Here is a 21574-nt window from a genome sequence, read left to right as displayed (position 1 = left end):
TCAGGTGAATTTAGTGTAATCCACACAGTGAATAATGAAACGGGAAAATTCAGATAGCATAACTGCCACTGATCAGAGCCTGTCAAAAATATCAAACAGGTGTTGACATTTGCCCACATTTTTGCCGTTTCATCGCAGCACATGGTAATATTTACTTCTTCAGCTACTGTTGGCATGTGCAGACTCTCGTCGAATAAAATGGTCAGCTAAGGATTAATCGCACCACTTACACTGATGTTCTGCTAATTGATGGTCACTAAGTCATACTTTAGTTGAATTTGTACTTAAAACAATGAATAAAATTATCTTTAAATAAGCACATCTTCGTGAGATACATGAATGCCATCTAGGGGAAGCACCTGCCTGAAATTTATCAGTGTACTAAACCATTCATTCCTTCTTCCCTGTTAAGGATATTAGTTCAACTACGGCTGAAGATCAACGAATCCAACACGAGAAATTGGATTCTGATAAAAAGACAATTATTGAGATCTTTTACTCACCTTCCATTTAATTGTTTATGAAAGGTACTGCGGCACTTTTAGAACATAAGTCAACACTTGATGTTTTGAATGTGCTTTAAACACAGATCTTTGAAGGGAACATAGACTCCTACCAAGTGAAGCACACGTACCTGGATGAGGCTGTAGTCACTCGTTTCGTTCGTATTTATCCATTCACATGGAATCGGCATCCAAGTCTTCGTGTTGAACTTATCGGGTGTCAGCGTGAGTCCCGCAGTATTTAGGCTTTATTACGAAAGAGGACACTTTTGATCCACCACTTTTTTGCTTCTAGCGTGTCGACAATTGCTCGGAACTCCGCCGTACGCCCGCTATGGCGCCTCCACAACTCGCAGCAAAAAGCATGGGAAAACTTGCACTGTGGAAGATGGGCACTATTTCAGCAACAAAGCTTGGTGTGCGAAACGCCAGAATGGTCAGTTATCATTCCTTTTGTATTTCAAAATACAAAGCCCAAAACGAATAAGCTTTGTAGAAAAGAGCCTAAAATCAATTCCTTTGAAAGTTGAGAGTTTATCTCTTTCAAAACTTTAATAGTGTCATGTCAGAAAACGCAAAATTAGCTGATCGTGTTGCATATTTGCTTATCAGGAATGCAGTGGTACCAAATCGATCTGGGTCCACCGACTCTTATTACCGGGATTGTTCTCAGACCACGCGGGGACAGCAAGTGGCAACAATACGTAACGCTTTTCAAATTGTCCTATAGCAACGACAGCTTGCTATGGTTCTTCTATAAGGATGCCGCACACCTGGATCAACGCGTAAGTCCACCAGCTCGACACACTTACCCTCCAGTTTGGCAAAGCAATGGGTTATTTACTAACAATACAGATAAAAACTGGATCAAACACTTTGACCTATATCAATTAATAAAATTCAGAATGGAAACCTTAGTTACAGTGTTTAAGGTGGAGTCGATGGTTACATATCCAAGACAAAATTTAACATATGATATAGGCACAAAAAAAGGATACCGGAAATGGCTCTGCAAGATGCAGTTGCTAAAATAAGCCATTGGAACTATGCATTCCAGTTCAATGTAATTTTGTAATCGCCTCTCATTCCTCTCCTCAATAACATTTCTCAGGGATCATAATCCAAGCATTAAAGTAGCGAATAAAGATTCTCTCGACTTTCTTTAAGCTTATGCAGTTTTATGATCTCCTACATGAATATACATTTTGGATTATGAAGCAATAATTTCAGTAAACTATTTGCATTTATTTTTCTTGCGGATGTATACTAAATTCATAACATTTTTAAGCACAGTTCCATAGGCTTCTTTACTCAGTTGATATTACACCGGACTATTGTCGATTTTTTTTCAACTGAGAGTTCCTTTTCTGATCTAAGTTTGATTTGAAGTTACGTAGGCTGTACCAAAAATGCTGAGTTTCGGGAACAGGAGGATGGGGATTTGACAAAGAAGATGCTGTCCTTTCCTTCTTTCTGGTACCTTGCATAATAGTGGTAGTGCCCAAAATCATTGTTGGTTGCGGAGACAAAGGAGCCTTTTGGGCAAAAAAGGTGAATTTTCTCTCCTACGTAAAGGTGTTCACGGGCAACACGCAGACCCTGACGGAGCGCGTGCACTACCTGGCGGCGACGGTGGTGGCACGCTACGTGCGCATTCACCCAATCAGCTGGCGGGGCCGCATCGCAATGCGCGTCGGGCTGTTGGGCTGCCGTCAACGCGGCAATTGCGAGCCCGGCTTTTTCCGCATCAACAACAAAAGCTCCTGTGGTGAGTCCCCTATTCTTCCATCTCTACACGTCTTAGCGTTCTCAAATCATAATTGCGGGTGGGATGTGCTTATTTCAAAATATAGCGTTTACGTATTTCATGCTTTCATTTTATCCAATGAAAGCTAATATCAAAACTTATTTTCATTCACTTGGCAATGGTACACATATTTCAGTGCACTACTTTCGAGAACCTTAATTAAAGCTTATTCAAATCAAAGGAGCTGTTGAGTACAAAATTCTGAAGCATTTTTTAAAAAAAAGTGGCTTTGTCAAAAACATGAATTCATATTTAAGATTGGTGTTAAATCCAAAATGGATAACCTAAAAAGGCCTCTTGATGTGTTATCAAAGTCTAGAACCGGATTTCATTATTAATTTGATCTATACTAATATGACAAACGCCAACTACTTCCGTAAACCTAGAATCACAATTTGAAAGTCTATTTTAAATAACTTGGCAAGAACTAACCACTCAAACATGAGCAAATCCCTTCACTGTAAGCCTTGGCGCATGAAACTTACTAAAAAAAAGTAAATAAATATGTTTATGTAAATTATGTAAAACTGTACTATTCGATTCGAGTTCCCAACCTGGCCTATAAGAAAGACGCATGGATGTCAAACAATCCGGAAAATCCAAGACGCAAATCTTCCTCATCGCCTCCAGTGCCGTACAATTCGGTGCCTCAGAATCCACAAACTCCAGTCTACTCATTCCTACCACCCACCCTACCGACACCGTCTCAGACCACTCCTACGCGCAGCTCTGCCTTCTTTCTCGACGCAACGCCCAAGCCCCTTTCGCCGACTACACCGATCAATGACTGGAGCCTACACGACGTGATGTTGGGTGACGCGGGGTACGTGGCCAAGGACGAAGTGGCAATGCGTGCAGTCGACGGCTTTACCGGTCTGGAGGAAGCTAGGGAGGAGGGGAAGCCCATGGGTCAGCAGGAAAAGCAGTTAAAAGATGCCTATTTCAGGGCTAACAGCAAGCGGGCTCTGCGCTCCGTCTCCGCTGTGGAGCCACAGCTCCATCAGTGTACTATCCTACAGTACACTTGGCCATTCCAAGAAACGCCTAGTTGGTATGTAGACTTACAAGAGCCACAGGAAGTCCAAGGCATTATCCTCTACACTGGTGGTCACGGAAAATGTAAGCCAAAAATAGAATAAATTTAAAGAAATTGTCTCGAAACTTAGTATTTTATGGTAAATTTATGTATCACGGCTGTGAGTGAGATCAGTCGTTGTTAATAACATCTCTAAATTCGGTAATTGGACTTGTTTATTTAGCACTTTAGCAAGCTATCGAAAGCTTGTTTCCCTGCCCACTGTGAACTATGGTGTAGGCTGAGTGAAGACATTGATGCACATAAACCCTTTCACATTAGGATGACGCATTTTCATTTCTTGAGGATGAAATTTGAAATTACTCGCTTCACTACTTCTGTGCAAGCAATGGGACTAAAATAAAGCATCTGTGTAGACTTTTAGATGGGAAAATGTGAAATACGCCTTAAATGGTTAACCACATCGGCATATCATACAGTTGTGAATTTCAGAGAAGAGCCTAAATCATTTTGTTCATCTTCTTATTAAAAATGTGTAAACGGTTGCGTGAATGCAGAGACAATAATCGAAATGCAGATGATGAAGTGGTTCAATCACATGCTAATTCCAAAAGATTTATCGTAATAGAATTTTTTTACTCACTATCTTTGAGTCGATGGTCTCATACATGTATGTGCATTTTACAGATTTTCAAGCAGCGTGATTGTTGAATCTTAGTAGAAAACATGATAAATTGATTACAACACAATAAATTCCCGTGCCCCTCTCGCACTAGTGCTAGGTCAATTTCAAGTGGCCTCACATCACTTGATATCGGTAACAAGGAGAAGCAGTGGAGCCTAAGTAACACACCGGGTGTTATGAGGACATTCGACAAAAAACGCATTTGGCTATTACCTTCACTGATTCCTAAGTCATTTCCGCATAAACAACAATTTTAGGCATTACGCTTAAATATTCATTTCGATAGCGGAAGCCTACCGCAAGCTGATAGCGCAAAGTCTACAAGGATCATCGGAGCTTGTGTTACGCATGAACAACCTTGAGCGAGTGGCCGTTTACGTGGAGGGCGAGTACGTACCAGGCGGGCGGCAGCTCTGTGGCCACGTAACCCGCTTGAATGACGCTGTCTTCGCACCCAAGCTCCACATCACCTGTCAACGACCCACAACCGGGCGTTACGTGATCGTTGAAGCCTACGGCTTGATGGCCACCTGGCCTAAGGACTATCTGGCGGCGCTTTGTGAAGTGCAAGTCTACTAGTGGGGCCACCTGACCGAATTCGACAAGTTGCCTTACATAAAACGCACCAACTGCATGCCAAACTCACCAAAAGAACGATTTCCCGTCATTCTATATTTGGATTGTTTCAAGGCATTTCAAAAAGCAAGGAAATCTGAAGTACTTTTGTACTTCTGACGCCTGCATGTCAACGCTCTCGAAACAAGGTATCATAAGGTCATTTTGTAATCGCATTATTCAAATATACAATTAAAAAAAAACAAGAAACAATTATACGAATTTCGATGAAAGCCGTTAGAAGTGGTACCAGTGTGAATTATGTGAACACGCACACTCTTGGAAGTAAAAGAAAGCATTCATTGGAAGACATTTTCACAGTCGCTAACGCATTCAGCGAAAGACTCATACTAATTAGTAAGAGAAATTCCCAAAAAGACTGTTAAATGACATTTTGTCCAGACCAATTAAAGCAAAAAGTAAGAATTGCCGGTAGATATTCAAGCACTGTGGCGAAATACTTTACAGAGTTGAAAAAGCATGTCATAAATCTGAAGTACGGACAAAAAAATTGGTTAAATGAACCACGGTATCATTATTTCATGGATGTTTACTGGGGCTTCATGGGAACCGTACGACCCTTCACGACGTGATGCAAGCTCTCAGCCTCCACACAAACGCAAACTACAGGACAACCACACACTTTGAAATACCAGGCAGTGAATATGGCACCTCCTTTGGTTAAAGCAAGTCCAAAGAAGCCGAGGCAAAGTGGACCACTGAAAGATTGACTTAAATTCGAGTTCTTAAAACTCGTAAACTCCTTGTACAGGAGGAAACGATGAATCACAGCCAAACAGATGGTAAAAATATCAGCGCCTCAAAGCAACAGAAACAACAAACTTTTCGAAGGGAACAAGCCTCAGTAGCGAGTCGCGAAGACACGGTTCCTTCACTGCTCCCGTGGGTGCATGTCAACATACGACCAGAGAGGGGGTGGGGAAGCGCGTGTACAAAAGCCACGTTGTTGCAAATGAAACCGCGAGGTGTCTGCCTCGCATGATTCACGTGTTTTCCCATCCATAATGGGGCACCACAACGCTGCCAGTGAGAGATGAAAAAGCCCCATCGCAGGGGGGCAGGTGACAAGTCTCGACGCCTTACTCATCATACACATACACACGCACACAGAGCCAGGCCACAGTCGCGGTCAAGCCCGACCAGCGTTAGTCACAACGCATCTATGCCTGGGGAGAGGACAATACGGATGACCCCGCGGTACAATTCTGTACGATCATTTCATAAACTAGCAAGTAAAATTTTATTAATTTTTTCTTATGTTACCGTCGGCTACACTCGAGACAGTTCCCTGGCCGTTGGATAGGACAGGAAAAAATCGAATGCAAGGAACACAACCAGGTACTAAATTTCGAACGTATCCGCTCAGTGGCAATGATTATAAATTAAGTGTTTGGCATTGAGTGGAAAAGAGTAACTGAAATCTTTTCACAGATTAACCAAGAAAAAAAGGGACCCGCAAGAGATCACAGAGAAATGTATACGCAATATATGTACAGTGGGGCATGAATAGATAAAAACTGTGAAATCTAGGTAAAGTACGTTTTGAGGGAGGCAACACTTTCAGATGGAACTTCTTGAAGAAGTTGCTCCGCAATCTCACGATCCGCATTATCTGCCAACAGCCAGGCCACGTCGAACCTCGGCAATTTCGCCAAAGCTGCCATTCGCTCAGCCTTCTGGGCTGAACTCAGTTTTGAGCTCATGCTAAATGCTGCTAAGAGGCGGCCAAGACACGAAGGATTAAGATTATTTCCTATCACGTTTGCATAGTTCCAAGGTTCGATGGAACACAAATAATCCACTGCGGGAAGAGCAAGGCCTTGGCTCGAGGGGATCAGCTCTCTCAGTTCTCGCTCCATCTGAAACCAATTGGTGGGCGGCTCCGTTGGCATTGTCGGAGTCACAGCAAGTTGAGACGAAACGCCAGGGATTAAAACACTGTCGCCTGATCTAACTTGCGAATTCGATGACGACAAATTGGTGTTCGTTTGCACTTTCTGACAATCACCGGCCTGCGACTTCGACCAGGTGCCACCAGCTTCTGAAATCGGGATGTGACGTAAATCATTTGAGGTAACTTCCGAAATGTCGATAAGCTTGAAGATGGAGTTAATGAAACCGGCGCGCAAATTGGAGTCCCCAGTCAAGGCACTGAGGTCTTTTAGTGCAGTGGAATTTCTCGGTTCAATATCCAAAACGCGTTTCAGGTCGCTTGCAGCTTCCTCCAATTTACCAAGGGCCTTCCGGGCATGAGCCCTCCTGAAAGGAAGACGGGAAAGAGTTAGTATGAGTCTGGTGGGAGAGCGGTTTACTGCATTGAAGAGACCAATTGACTGCAAAAGACAAGCTAAAAGGATGAGCCCGGGAGTATATAAAAGCGAGTCATTAAAAATAGAGTGAAGTAAACTTTCGGCAACAGGAAAAGGCACTTCTTTCCACGTAAAAATTGTAAAAATATCCCCCAGAAAGATTGACAAATTTAAAATGAATTACTATATAGCTTGAAAACTATATTAAAATCACCTCAATTTGTAAAAAAATTACTGGAAGGAATAGCATTGAAAAGATTGGGATGCAAAAGCCCGCTTATTGCGATGTTAGGTAAAAAATAGCAGCTCAGCGCCCTGTATAGTCAACAAAGTTCGAGACAGGAATAAAAAGCAGCCTCCAGATCCGATCGAGTGTAAAATGGTAATCACGTGCAAACAACCACCAGAGGATCATCAAACTAGTGTGTTTTTCGTACACATCCTCCCTCAGCCACTACTTGCAAGGGAATGTGGACAGCACTTGAACCGACCGCCATACGGTGGAAGCCAATTACTGGATGATTCTGTGAGTGATGTAAGGCATCGTAGTGATCGGTTCAAAAAATCGACATTGAAATGACCAAGTAGATGCATTCGAAGGAGAATAAAATTAAAGCTTTTCAATATTCAATCAATGCAAATTACAATACTTCGTAAAGGTTTAATCAGAAAAAAGTATCGAGCAAGCGGCAAATACAAGCAAGGGATCAAATATAAATTAAAACATTGCTAAAATAGTAAAAATGAACGTTTTGAGATCATTAAATATACGTGAAAAGATAAATCACGATGTCGCTCAACCAAACAAAGTTAAAGGGAAAAGCGCCAACGCGAGGGCGGTTGTGGTAAACTAACGAAAATAACCAAACGCACGCAGATGTATTCAAATGCCAAAAGACAGCTTAAAAAAGAAAGGGGGAGTCATTCGCCTGAAATGTTTTCATAACATAAAATTATGCAGCGCTGTGGTAAAATACCTTTTCCTCCGAAAAGTAGAGGTTAAGTTAGTAAGAATGATGACTCTGCAGTTGTGGAGCATGAACTTAGCTGATCTCAGCCAATGTAAGTAAAACAAAGCGATCGCCTTTCCACATTTTTAGTAAATCACTGTTTTATAGTGTTTTTTGCTGGTGGAAAAACATTTAGAAAGAAAAAAAGATGGCAAGGATGCGTTTTGAAATAAGAACACTCGATTCCAAAACACGCGCTACTCCCGTCCATTCCACCAAGTGCCACGGTGTCACCGTAAGCACGTAATTTACTTGTTCGAAATAGACAAGGAATAGCATTTCACTCATAAATGCTAATGCAATGTAAAAATGCAATCATCTGTGCGATTACCAATTTGATGGCATGGTAGGGGTGAAGAGACCAAGCTAAACAGCACGACTTAGTCCACAAATCAGTACAAACATCTAACATGGCGGTAGCTGAAGTGTGCCCTCTCCCCTTCTGATCTTAAACTGCGAAAAAAGCAAAAAGCTGGAACAAAAAGGGACACAAGGAGTTCTATTTTGAATGAACCATACGATTGTGAACCCGGAAAATAAAGCAACTAGGAAACATTCTGTTAAGTTACAGCATGTAAATAAATTATTATAAGGGATGAGATAAAGGCAACTGTCTCGAAGATTACCAACAACTACCTAATAGATAAAACACTGAGCACCAAAATGGCTGAGCAAAGGCTAAAACAGCTTCAATTTCCAATGAAATGACAGAACTCCATTACTGTAACATGAGCAGTAAAATTTTGAGTATAAAGTGAAAATGTCATTTAGTCCTTTTTCCACCTGGCGGAAAACATAAAATGCCACTTCCTTTTCTACCAAAGGAAAGGCAGTAAATTATGAGGGGGGTAACATTCAAAGCTAGGATAAGAAAAAATCAAAAGAGGGTATTTACTCTAAGTTTACACGAAGATGTAAAAAGAAATATACTGAAACAACATCGAAACAAAGTGGGCTCAATTGTAGCCAGTAAGCGGCGAAAAGTTCTGTATTTGAATCTATACATATCTTTGGCAGAGGGACCCGTACATCCAAATAACCATGTTTTTTTAAAAAATTGCAATTTTTCCAAGTGAAAGAAATCCCCGCTACTATACCTAATAAAGTAAAAGGAAATTAGCACCACAAGGTCTATAATTATAGCCTAATAATTGTATCCATGATAGCATATTGTAAATATTCATGCAATATTATGAGGTGCAATGCAGTGATTGTTCATCAATGCCAGTTGATTCCAAATAAATCCGGGAAAAATTCAAGAGAGGACTTTAGGAAATGCAATCAAAGAAGACCTGTCACTTCGAGGTAATGCGAGTTAGCTTTTTAAAGAAAAAATAAGTAAACGGCATCCGCTACCATGACTGCAGCGGAGGACTAACAAAGATAAATTTCGGCGCTTTAAATCTTTTTAGACAGAAAAATGAACCCAACTAAAACAAAATTTTTGGCGAAAACCTACTTTGAGGCATTTTAACACACTAATTGAAGAGGTTCAAAAGATGTTGAGTTTAACAATCCTGAAAAATGATTCGCTTCATCTGAACAGGGGCGAAAACGCATGAGAAGTGAGCAAACAAAAGTCACCAGTAGAGAGCCTTCACTAATTTCGGATCAATGGTGAGGGCGGTAGAGCAGTCGGCTTCAGCAGAAGCGAAACGCCCTAATTTGCAAAGTGCCAGCGCTCGGTTCGAGTAGAGAATTGGATTCTCCGGTGCGAGCCGGATAGCAGAGGTGTAGCATACGACTGCCTCCTCATATTTACTTTCCTGTACAGTGTTAGAAAAAGCGACGTTAGTACGAAGGCCAATTTTGGAAACGATGGTTGACTAATGCACAAATATTAAGCGACCAATTAACAAGCATTAGCTCATTAGAATTAATACAGGAACCTAAGAATAGAACAGCCTGAAACACAAGTTTGAAACACGGAAATCGCCAATGAGCTACATTTTCATTAAACAACTGAAAGATAAAGCGCTTTTAAAATTATCATTGGATGCCCATGTGACGCATCATAAGTGGTACTACTAAAACTTGACTAGAAAAATATGCAACTTCACATGCCGTAGCAGCAAAAAACCACAAAATTTGCTGGACGTTAAATATGCAAGATTTTGAGCAAGATTCCACGAATATTTTGCAATAATTCAGCAATAAAATGAAAATGCTTTTGCGCTTTTCCAAAATTACTGTCAACTATTGGAAAATAATGCGCCATGAATTGGTAAAAGGACTAAGGTTTGTAAAGGGAATTAAAATGCTCTAGAAACATCAACAGATGCATGATTCACCAGAATGTGATGAAAGCGAAACACGAGAGCGCAATAGCTAAGTAGCAGCCGTTATAGGCTACTTAAATAATTACAGTAAAGACCACTGAGACCTTGGAAGCAAGAAAATTGGAAGTAGACAACATAGATTCAGGTAAAGTCAGCGACTCGAAAAACAAATTCAGGCACCGTCCCAAAAACTGGATTCCCGAACTTAATAATCGACCATGAGGACGCTATTGCTCACAATGGCTTCTAATTAAAACTGCAGAAAAAATGAGGCGAAATCCGATTCCATGCGGAAAATATTCGGCAAAAAAAAAAACGGAAAGCCACTTTGCCGCTAAGACACACCAAAATTCAAGATATTACTTCTGATCAATGAAGGAAATGATATCTGGCATTTCTGATATCGGAAAATATTCCCCACATGACAAATGGTGACTTTACCAAGATAACAAATAAGGGCTGCTTAGGGCAATATCACTACGAGCTACGGAACCAATACTGGCAAATAAAAGTGCGATTCGTCTTCAGTAAACATCACTAAAATCGGTAGCTGTTGAAAAGAGGCAGAAAACCCAAGCACATGCGTGACAGCTTAAGGCAATCGTGATTAAATCCAGCTAAAAGCCGATTGGTATTCAAAGATTAGAAACTACAACAATAAGTTATGGGAGATAACAAATGATGATATCCGAGCCACACCTTAAAGCGAATATTCCCTTGCTCCTTTTCAACATCTGCCAACCTAATTCGTCTTTCGTTCTCAAATTCCTCATCAGTTTCGCTTTCCCCAGAGGTTCCCTCACTTTCAGGCCTATCAATAGCTTCCAGTGCTTTATCGACGTCGAAAGAATCCCAAGCCTTGTAATCATCTGACTTGATACGGCCCGAGTTAGTAGCCTTTGACCTCGTAGGAGCCTATGGATAATCTACAAGGGAGAAGAATAATGTTACTCTGATTGAACTTTTCTTCTTCTTTTTCTTATGCAAAGCATTGCGAATTTGAGGCAAATCATTCTGATTTGTTGCTTCGGAGCGCAGCCTCGCGCTTTTTCTCTCTACATCCAGACGCCACTGATCCATATCACCAAGAAAATCCCGGACGTCTTGATTATTTTCTTCAATCTGCTTCCGCATTTTCATAAACGCATGCCCATCCATAGCCACCAACGTAAACAAGCGAAGCGCCACCCTTCAGAAAAGTGCCCGCCTCACTCGAACAACCACATATTTATCTTTCATTTTCGCTGAGTAAGAACGTTCCTGAAAGTATACATTTTTAACGCTTTTTAGCAAAAGTTTTATTTTTTGGCATTTTTGCTATGATTATCCTTTTTCTTTATATTGTTTTATTAAATACGACGATTTGGCCCATTTAACACCTTATTTGAAAACCGGAAGGCGAGGTATCGGGGGAGTTCTTCTCGTGAGTTTGACGAAGGTCTGTTTTAGTTTGGTTCATGCTCCCAGAGCATCTTTTCGTTATTATTTACGCTCAGACACACCTTTCAGCTATTGCCTTCGCTATCACCTGCGTGTAGTACCCTCATTTTATGCCTGACTTTACTAAGTTTACAGTGAGACGCTCAGCTTTTCACTTAGAGGTTTCATTCTTTTCATCCAATAGGTTGAACTTTGCTTCCACTGTTACGGGTGCTGGTTATGTAGTTAGGCCGCCAGAATTTATTATCAATGCTCTTTGCAGTTAAAGCATGCTGATCTAAAACCACTGTGAATTCAACAGGTTTTGCGCTTTGCACCAAGATGGGCATTTCATTCATCGGATTAGGTGTTTCTTTGGCTGTTATTGTTATCATAGCAGTCGTTATTTACCTCTGCTGCTGTCGAAAGAGGAAATCTTCCAGTGCCAGTGATCGTGTAATTAATCCTGCTGGGCAAGGTGTCAGATCGGATAATCTTATCGCAAACAGGGATGATCCGGTATGTTTCATATCGGTATCTATTACCATTAGAATTTCGTTGCTGAAGAATGTACTATTTGTTTTTTACTGCTCAAATTATCCCGCTCTTGCATTTATTTTTCGTCTACCTGCCTCTAATGTCAAAATGACCATTAGCCTCCAAGTCTCCGTACTTTACACAATTATCAGTTGGCGACTAAAACATTTTTCCAATACGATTTTGAACAGTTCAACGCGAATTCTTTCAAACTAGTTCCAAGTTTGAGCCTCAATTCAACATGAGTATATGGTCTCTTTTAGCTCAAATGCATTTGATACGCCTTTCAGTCTATCCCTATTGCTTAAGGGACCTCATCGGGTATTAATTCACGCTCTTTCAGCACTTATTCAAAAACACCTACTGTCATCGCCTTGTAAAGTTACCCTTTTTCACACCATGCATCCTATTTTGCCAGATTTGTCGCGTCAAAGCACAATGCTTCGATTCCAATCTCAAGGGTTCTTGTTCGCTAGTGATTCATGAACTCCCTCATCATCATGTTGCCAAATGCTTCTTTTTAAACAGAATTTTTCACTTCCGTTTAAAGTGTTGAAGTCAGTTATGATTGTGAGGCCGAGTCATGAAAGCATGGTTGACACTGATGCTTTTGAAACTGTAGGTGAATCGTAATGTTATTCAAATTGTTCCTTTGTGACTAAATACCACAAAAACGACCGAGTTTTCTTATGTGCTGTTTTATTTTGCTTGGTTGTGAAGGTTCTTTTTTAGACGTAAGTGACTAATTAAGACGTTATTGCTTTTTATTTGTACGAATGTTGTAGTTTCGTGAATGCCAAGGATGCCTGGTGGATAAGTAGGAGGACTTAAAATCTGTTTTTCTGTTTTCTGTTGGAGAGGAATTATGCTCAGTCAAAAAACCAACGACGAAAGTGTGTGGATTTTTTTAATGGTAAACGTGACCTTCAAAGTGTCTTTTTCACAATAAAACTTCTGAACATTTCCATTCACCAATTCGCTGCTTAATTTAAGAAATCAAATTGCATATCATTAGTTTTAGCATAATCGGAATAGTCTTCCGCGGTTGATGAGAACGTCACATTTGTTTCTCAGGGCTATCCGACGGGGCCGCCGGGTCCCACGTACCCAATGCCGGGGCCCGCGAGCGGCGGGGCTCCCGTCGGATGGAATATCGACCAGGCCTCAGACGGTCCTGGCTCGGTGCCCTACCCACACGATGATGGCGGTAGCACCGCCACGCCGGGCTCCGGTTGGGGTCCCCAAAACCCCTCTGCTCCGCCTCCGCCTTACCCACCTCCTCCCTACCCCCAGTAACGCCCCGGTGACCAAATCTCCTTGGAAAAAAATACTCAACATTCTTGTCTTCCAAGCTTTCTGGAGTCCGCTCTCACCGAATTCTTTCTTTCGAGTGGGATTGATGTCTACTTTTTCTTTACATTTATTGCCCAAATATTACATATTTAATCGAGTACTTATGTGTTTTCCAGCGTAGGAAGCACTTTGCCGAAGTACCATCAAAAGGTTTCCGTTCGTAGTTTGAGCGAATGCCTAGAGTTAAGCAGTGCTAGAGCTGTGAGGTTGCAAGACCTACCGAGGGGGTCGCCGTATCTATGTACTTTGAGTGGATCTAATAATATCATAGTAGTGCTACTCAAAACCTGTACCCACACGGAACGTAAGCACTTCCAGTGTGTGGGTGGTCTTTCCACTCACGCGGAAGCTGCGCAATCTTCTCGTGTTACCAGAGATATTAATAGTTTGCACGTGACCACTGACTTTTGGATGCAATTAAAGTGCCAAAAAATACTGAGGCCAATGGCGGGTCCGTTTGTATGTTGCCATAGCATGATTGTCGACTTCCAGGCAATGATTTGCACTCTTGGTGGAGAAGCATCTATGTTCTAAAAGACGTATTTGATTATTTGAAGCGAGTAGTTTTCGGTGTTTTCCGTTAATGACGTCCATGACCGATTTCGCAGTAGATTGTATCCTATGGATGTTTTACTGTTTTAAGCAATTCCGTTTGATCCCCATTTATGTAAAAGAGGATCTATAGGAAGTGCATATAAGTAATCGGATTTGCTGCGTAAATCAAACGGAAACTGGGGACTAATGTATTTGGAATCACACCATCATTTCGGTAGAGAAACTTGTCTCTGAGTTCTGGGGCAAGTCGCTTGGGGGCGCTGGGGCTTGGGAGGTGATCGCTGTTACTTTGGTACGCTTCGGATGTAGTGTTTTGTTCCATTGCCCGGGCGCTGCCCAGTCTATGCATTGCTCAAAAAATATTACCTTGTGTGCTGAGTTCATCTATGTACATAACTATTGGTGACAAACAGGTTGAAATGACAATGTAAGACACCAGATTTCGGACTACTCTAGTGAGATTACGCTCTCCAAAACGACAGAACTTTTGGTAAATCGGTTACTGATGACCTGCAAAGTCCTGGTATCCTGCCGCCGATTTAAACGTCGAATCAGCGCTGATTTGCAAAATCCATGGATAACGTTTCAAGAAAACTAGGACCCTTTTGTTTTTAACAAATCGCCTTAATGCCTAGGATCCCCCTTTACCTTAAAGATTCTAGTAAAATTACTGGGCGTTTATACTTGATTTTCATCTTTAGTTAAATTAGGGTAGAAAAACACTATAAAAGCAGTAGCGTTAACGAACCAGTTGTGAGTCTGACTACGCATTCACCAACGTTAGTTTGTTTTCATCATTGAGTGATGAATACAAAGCTTTTAGGGGCAAACATATCTAGTATTTTCAAAGCTTTAGTATGCACTGCAACTGCCGCAGAAGTCGATGTCACTGAGTGTCTTATCCTTGGCAGTAGAGGCCAGACCAGCAATAAGAAAGGCTAGGAAGACCGCAAACAGTAACTTAAATTGGGTAGTGAGTTACGTGGGTCACCGTGCAGCTGAGGCACCCTGGACGACTAGCGGGACAAATGGAAAAGTGTAGCTGTTGTCCATCAGGGCAGTTGGTGCACGCGCACACAGGATATGGACCCGTGTGTGAGGCTTGCCTCTCGCAGAGTGGTTGCGCTCTGGATAAGCATTATTCACAGAATAGCCAATTCTGAGACGTTCTATTAGCCTAGCACAGATCGACCTTCCCACTGCCCCCTAACGAAAGTCAGAATATAATCTTGGGGTTTCATTAGTGTCCACAACGGAAGTTCCCTTCCATTGACAGGCGCAAGTCTGTGTTCATGATCTCTTCTGACGTCATTAGTGAAAATTTGCAAAACCTACTTCGGTTAGTGGGACAATAGACAAGGTGAGGCATTACGACCCCAGTTTTAATTTTACCGCATGGTGTGTACGTAATGCCTATTTTGAATGGACACAAAGTGTTCCACACGCCAACGGAACGGAACTAATCTTGTCACCTAGGCTTTTAGTCTTCAAATTCCTGCACATTAATAATCACTAGATGCATTACAAATGATGCTTTTAAGAATACCTCGATTGCCATAAATAAGTACAATTTAGTTTGTGAATGAAGCATAACAGGAGGACTTTGGAGAAAAATATTAAAACATGGAGTCTTTATACAATCAGCCACAGAATCATGGATACATTAAATACGAACAAGTAGTTTTTAATGTGGACTCTATTGGGCTACAGTAACTTTCGGTTAGGCTTCTGAAATAGGAGCACATTATTATTGCTCACTTTCTCACACGATATCTATTCCAGAAGTTTAGAAAAGATAAAGGTTTATTTTCGGCAAAAATGGTTAATTGAGAAATAGAAAGGAAATTATGAATAAGGCAATATGCTCTACCTCCATGAAAATGTGCCTTTACTACCAGGAGAAAGATGAAAGCTTTGGAAGGCATAGTAGAGACAATTACTTTAGGAGTGAGACGATTTCAGGAAGGTTGCGTTGAAGCGCTTCTTCGTGAGCGGTTGTTCCATACGAGGTCTTCTGCAAGGGATCGACTTCGGCTCCTCCTTCGGTCTCAGGAGAAATAAGATAGCGAACAATTTCCAATTGTCGATGACAAACTGCAGTGTGCAATGGGGCTCGTCCTTCCAGGTCTAGCTCCTGAATTAGTAAAACATGGAAACCAGTGCCAGTCGCCATCTTGCCGACTTTTATGGGACTGGAGGGCAGTGAGGATGTCATAAGGAGCGCACTAAAGTACAAATCTAATTTACGAATGAAACTATTATATGGTTTTAGCTGCTTACTTGAAGCGACATCCCGACCATTTTGTAGAATCGCAGTTGGTTAACTTTGCCCAGCATGGCGGCATGATTGACCTCTCGCGCTCTCGTCACTTCCACTGGCGAGAGAGTGGCACCGTACTGTCGCAGTAAGTTGATGAGTTCGGAACTCGCTTTGGCGCTTCGGATGGCATGTGTTAGTGGCGTGTAACCGAACCGATCTACGGGGTTGGGATTTGCTCCTTTTTCCAAAAGCAGCCTGCAAGCCTTCATATGGCCATTAGCCGCAGCAACATGCAGAGGTCGTCTTTGCTCACTGTCGCAAAACTGCGTTTGAAAATATAGCAACTAAATTACTCCACTCATCAATTATTTCAAATATCGAGGTAGTTTAGAAACATGAATTAATGCTTTAGCTTAATGCAAATATTAAAATCAGATGGAGATGAGTTTACCCAGGATTTTAATCGACCACAGAAAATGAGGTTAAATCCGAGAGTGATCGGAAACACAATTTAAAAAAATATGTAAATGAACGTAAAAGGATAAGTTTAAAGCTTAACCTGTGAGACCGATTCGTTATTATTTGTTGATAAAAAGGAATCGGTGTCCCCACGATTAATATAAAAATTAGCTTTGAAAACACTAGAACCTAACAGCAACGATTATTGATGTTTGTTCGGGAGTTCTGGTATTCGGCAAGTATTATCAGAACACTGACTTCAAAACTGTGAGTTATATTGGAGAGCTGTTCCAGCAAATCGCAGTCGTTAGTCTCGGCGGCTCCACAGAAGAGGTAGGGAAGGATTCGCAGAGTCCAGACATTGGTGGAACCGTCCTCAGTGGCACGAGAGAGGATAGAGCCAACATGCCCCACTATTTGGGTGATGCCCGCCTGTCCGCTGACCACGTTCCGCAGACTAAAGGCGGGCGCCTCTGCGGTTATTACCTCCGCCGTCTCCTCTTCCGGTGGCAGAGTAACCTCGCCACGCAGATCGTAGGTGAGCATGCGCCGCCTCGTCGGCGCGTCCTTGAAGCACCCCAGCACGTAGGCCAATTTCGCCAGGGCAGCCTCAGGGGTCATATCCTAATGAAATGGAGGCTACACTCATTCACTCAAGCTTAAGGTAGTCAACTCGCAATCGGATCATAAAAAGCGACTTCTAACTCACATAGCCAGGGATGACACCGATCTTCTCAAGAACCGCTCCTGTGGAGTACTTAGCCTGAACCGATCCGCGCCAACACTGCGTAATATTCAGTATAATGATTCCATGTTTTTCTGTAGCCTCTTTGAATATATCTAAGAGGTCAGAACGCATCGCTGGCACATTGCCAGCACCATAGGTTTGCAGGATCACGCCTACAGATTTAACAGCATAAGCATTGTAATTTAAACCATGGCGTATAAACTCAGAAGAAATTCAGTTTTCTAAACTGTGGTCGTTTAAATGGCGAAAAGAGCTAAAAATCATGCATATATTTGTTGATCTTGATAGTTGATTTGTATTCAATGTGATTGAAGAACAGTAGGGGCCCAACAGATGATTGAAAAAAGTAGAAAATTTAATCGTAATTTAAATCTTATGTTGATGCCATCGGGTACAGAGTTACAAAAACTGTGAAGAATCGAAATGGCATTTATCTAATTGAAGTGGAGTGGTAGCTGCCAAAAAATTTGTATCATAGCATGTAGCACACGAGCCTAATCGAGAAGATAAGAGCTGTTATGAGAACTAGGTAACGGAATTGATAGTTACTGGTAAAATTAACTGGTGCGTCATTATCCTAATCAAAATTCAGAATTGATGCATTTCCACGCAATAAATATTGCAGAATAAAAACTGTGGAAATCAAGGATAATCCACTGAATGTATGGTCAGATGAGCTAAAAAAGTGATACAAAGCACTATCAGCACGGCGCTACCAACGAACCCTCAACAGGGGGCTTGAAGAAGGCCTTCACGGTTTCGGTAGTGATAGAGGGGAATACACGCAGCATAACAACGTTTCGGCAGAGCGAGTCGATGACCGTGAGTTTTTTACTCTCACTGGGGTAGCGAAGAATATTTGAGAGGTGGAAGTTTATGTCAACGCTCATCTCGACTAGGGGTGGGTAATTCGGCGAAGTGAAAGCGTCCAAGTCGGTTGCTGAACGTTTCACAACTCTGTTTCCTCGAAGCAGCTGAAAGGCAATGTTGTATTGTAACAACGACTATCAATGATGATAACATAACAAGTTGCTCTATGCTCGTATGCTCCGCATTTTATAGAGTGGTTAATTTTTTACCCGAATATCAGCTACAATCAAGGATTTGTAGTACTACAAATACACAAAAACGACTAATCATGGTAAGTTGGCATGAAAAACCGTTTAAATTCGCATATGTAAAGTTCTTACGAAGAGAAAAAGTATTCGGTCTACTCTATAATGCTGCAAATGCTTTTGGCTCTGAGCGTTTGCAGCGTCAATGAGCACCGGTGCACGTGCTATTGCACCAAGTGTGTTGCCATACCAGAATGCAAACTTGAGAGATGCCTCTACACTCTATTTCGCCGACTGTGCCAACATAATATAAATTTCTCGAGACCATAACGAAGCTTTTAATTGCCTCAAGATTTTTGTATTACGTTACATGTAAAAAGATATCAACAGCTTTGAAAACCTCTTGCAGTGCCAAAATATTAAACTACTGGACATCAGGTAATCATAAATCACATTTATAGAATATTCACTGCTTATAAGTTGGCACACAGTAGCAGACACCCCGGCCTTCTATGCACAACATCAGTGACAAAAATTCCAATTGAACTTGCTGGAATACCTCTCCGCAGAGCATTACATTGACCTAGCTACTTATGCATTCAGTAGAAGTTTACTTAACGTGTCACTTTTACTAACTAAATGAATAGATATTTACAGAAGGCAATGGCAGTAGCTAACCCGTAAGGAGTCAGTACACACCTTATTATCAAAGAAAACAGCAACTTCAGGAACCACCTGTCCTCCACCAGCAATCAACAAAGAGCCCAAAAAATTCTCCCTACCATCACTCCGAAGTTCGCCGATGGGAATTTGAGAACCGGTCACAATCACGGGTTTACGAAGCCCTTCAAGTATGAATGAAAGAAATGAGGCTCCATAAGCCAGAGTGTCTGTTCCGTGCAGGACAATAAATCCATCAAATTTGTCGTAAAAGAATTCGATGTGTTTGGCAATCTGGATCCAATTGTCTATCGTGCAGTTAGAAGAGTCGAGGAGATTTTGGTACTCCGCAATCGTAAAGAAAATGCGACGGTTTTCAATTGTGGGAGGCATGCAAATTACTGGCCACTGAGACCCACTGGCCGGATTCTTTTCAGAGGAGGTCTCCATGTATTCAGCTCGTTTCGATTTATAGTAATTTACGTGAATTTGATTCCTCTCAGTAAATCTAAAGGTTAATGATAAGTTTGTTGATGAGTTTTCAGCATGGTCGGGAATTCATAAATCAGTCCTTACTTATTAGTCAAACCTACAAGTTTGCCCCAACTCAGTGCGATTCATTTATGAAAGATTCACTGCTTGTAAGCTAGCATGCAATAACAGAAGCCATGGCCTTCTGTGTATGACATCTACGAGAAAATTTCCTATTGAATGCACATGTAAAACATAAACACATAGTCTTAATAACAAAGTCTAACGATGCATCCATTTCCAACAAATTTTAAACGTACGATTTATCCTGAAACATGGACATCGACATCACTTTTTTTACTAAAAAATCAGGTTCCGGTTCATAGACGCCGCCATGAGAGCGCATTCCAATAGTGCCACCAGTGTACAAGACCAGAACTGTACCAACTGATGAGCATGTTGGGTCAGACAAAGCAGCTTCAACTAATGCAGGTGTAAATTGGAACGATTCTAATGACGGAACCTAAAGAAGTAAAAATATCAATTAAATTCTATGTTTTTCTATATGCGGCCAATATAACTAAATTGTCATTTCATACCTGGGTAAAGCAGTCAAGCAACCCTTTATTTGTGGAACAAGAAACCATTGGTTGCTAGAGAAAAGTAATAAAAGAATGGCTTCAATGAGTGTCGAGTAAAGTTGTGGTTTATTAAAAGACGGGTTTTTAGAGGGAGTTCAGTAGGAGAGGGGGGAGCAGTAATATTAACGGTAGCGCATCGTGAACGCATTATTAATACAAACCTATGGTACGCAGTAACTTCAGAATGTTCTGACCTTAAGCAGGTACGCGGTCAACTAGCCACCGAACCGGGGAATTTACAAAGTTGCACTGCCTATCAATTGCATTTGTGGAAAATTTAAACAACAAAAGTCAAAACTAGCTTCCTAAATTTTGATTTAGGAGCAAAAAATTAAAATTAGTGCCACCTAAATTGCCTAAAAATTTAATGACTACTGTGGGAATTCTAAGAGTAAAAAGTGTTTGTCTGCATTGTACAACAAAGCATATATTTATTTGAAAAATATTCGACTGTAGGATTAGCCTAGTGATCTGTGGGCTTCGTTTATTTTTAAGTTTATTACTTAAATGAGTAGGTACACAAGTGGGGTTTATTTGCCACTCCCAGATTCTTTGGAATAACATTGCATGACGACATATTATTTCTAGGTGGACAATTTCTACTAACTATTCCTCACCAGACATTAAACGGATTTTTACCATGCCATAGTGGAAGAAATTAAAGAAGAACACAATTTGTTATTAAGGCTCATGGATCCGTGTTCCTATTGTAGAGCTTGAGTATTTGCTAAAGTCAGTGTATGAATTGGGTTACTAGCGTATAGAAGGGCTGAATGGTCCAAAGGCCACGCCACTAGGCAGAAGTACAAAGACGGAGCCTTAAATGTTCGCGAAACCGAACCGACCATTGACACATTACCAAAGGGTCACAAGTACTGCGAAGGCCTATTGTAATACTTATGTTGTTTTAATGTGCCTTTCAGGGAGGAGGCAAGCAGGAAATTCGAACCTGGTAACTGGATCGCCCTCTCCCTTACCTAGTGACTGCGGCCCCCCTCCTTCTTGAATATTGTATTTTCCTTATACATCTTGTCGTCTTTAATAAAGATGTCCAAAGTAAACCAATCGGGCTTGTCTAGGAACGCTAGGAATTGGGAAGCGGAGACCGAGGAGTCTCGCTCCACACTATGACCTCTATAACAAAGGAAAAG

At 41.4% G+C, this 21574-nt stretch overlaps 4 protein-coding genes across 4 annotated transcripts; 2 read left to right on the top strand and 2 right to left on the bottom strand. All coding sequences in view use genetic code 11, as the record gives it.

Moving 5' to 3' along the window:
• Positions 1–174: 174 nt before the first annotated feature.
• On the top strand, positions 175–4610 carry EGR_00170 (EGF-like repeat and discoidin I-like domain-containing protein; the record flags this gene model as incomplete). Its single annotated transcript, XM_024489419.1, has 7 exons — positions 175–201; positions 590–728; positions 799–939; positions 1116–1288; positions 2079–2271; positions 2857–3429; positions 4318–4610. The coding sequence occupies 7 exons, from the start codon at positions 175–177 to the stop codon at positions 4608–4610; spliced, it is 1539 nt and encodes a 512-aa protein (XP_024356097.1).
• Positions 4611–4642: 32 nt separating this feature from the next.
• On the bottom strand, positions 4643–11423 carry EGR_00169 (RNA polymerase II-associated protein; the record flags this gene model as incomplete). Its single annotated transcript, XM_024489418.1, has 5 exons — positions 4643–4700; positions 6207–6926; positions 9571–9752; positions 10965–11180; positions 11217–11423. The coding sequence occupies 5 exons, from the start codon at positions 11421–11423 to the stop codon at positions 4643–4645; spliced, it is 1383 nt and encodes a 460-aa protein (XP_024356096.1).
• Positions 11424–12026: 603 nt separating this feature from the next.
• Positions 12027–13208, top strand: EGR_00168 (hypothetical protein; the record flags this gene model as incomplete). The annotated part of the gene is made up of 3 exons (XM_024489417.1): positions 12027–12323; positions 12750–12839; positions 13080–13208. 3 exons carry the CDS (start codon positions 12027–12029, stop codon positions 13206–13208), a joined length of 516 nt encoding a protein of 171 aa, XP_024356095.1.
• A 1773-nt stretch (positions 13209–14981) lies between these two features.
• On the bottom strand, positions 14982–21279 carry EGR_00167 (L-asparaginase; the record flags this gene model as incomplete). Its single annotated transcript, XM_024489416.1, has 11 exons — positions 14982–15089; positions 15112–15256; positions 16070–16263; positions 16410–16712; positions 17107–17472; positions 17558–17748; positions 18321–18570; positions 19351–19819; positions 20103–20305; positions 20382–20435; positions 21265–21279. The coding sequence occupies 11 exons, from the start codon at positions 21277–21279 to the stop codon at positions 14982–14984; spliced, it is 2298 nt and encodes a 765-aa protein (XP_024356094.1).
• Positions 21280–21574: the final 295 nt, after the last annotated feature.

Source organism: Echinococcus granulosus (genome assembly GCF_000524195.1).
Source record: "Echinococcus granulosus chromosome Unknown EG_S00001, whole genome shotgun sequence".
Lineage (NCBI taxonomy): Eukaryota > Metazoa > Platyhelminthes > Cestoda > Cyclophyllidea > Taeniidae > Echinococcus > Echinococcus granulosus.
The sequence above is the reverse complement of the archived record's forward strand: the minus strand, read 5'-3'. Positions and strand labels throughout refer to the sequence as shown.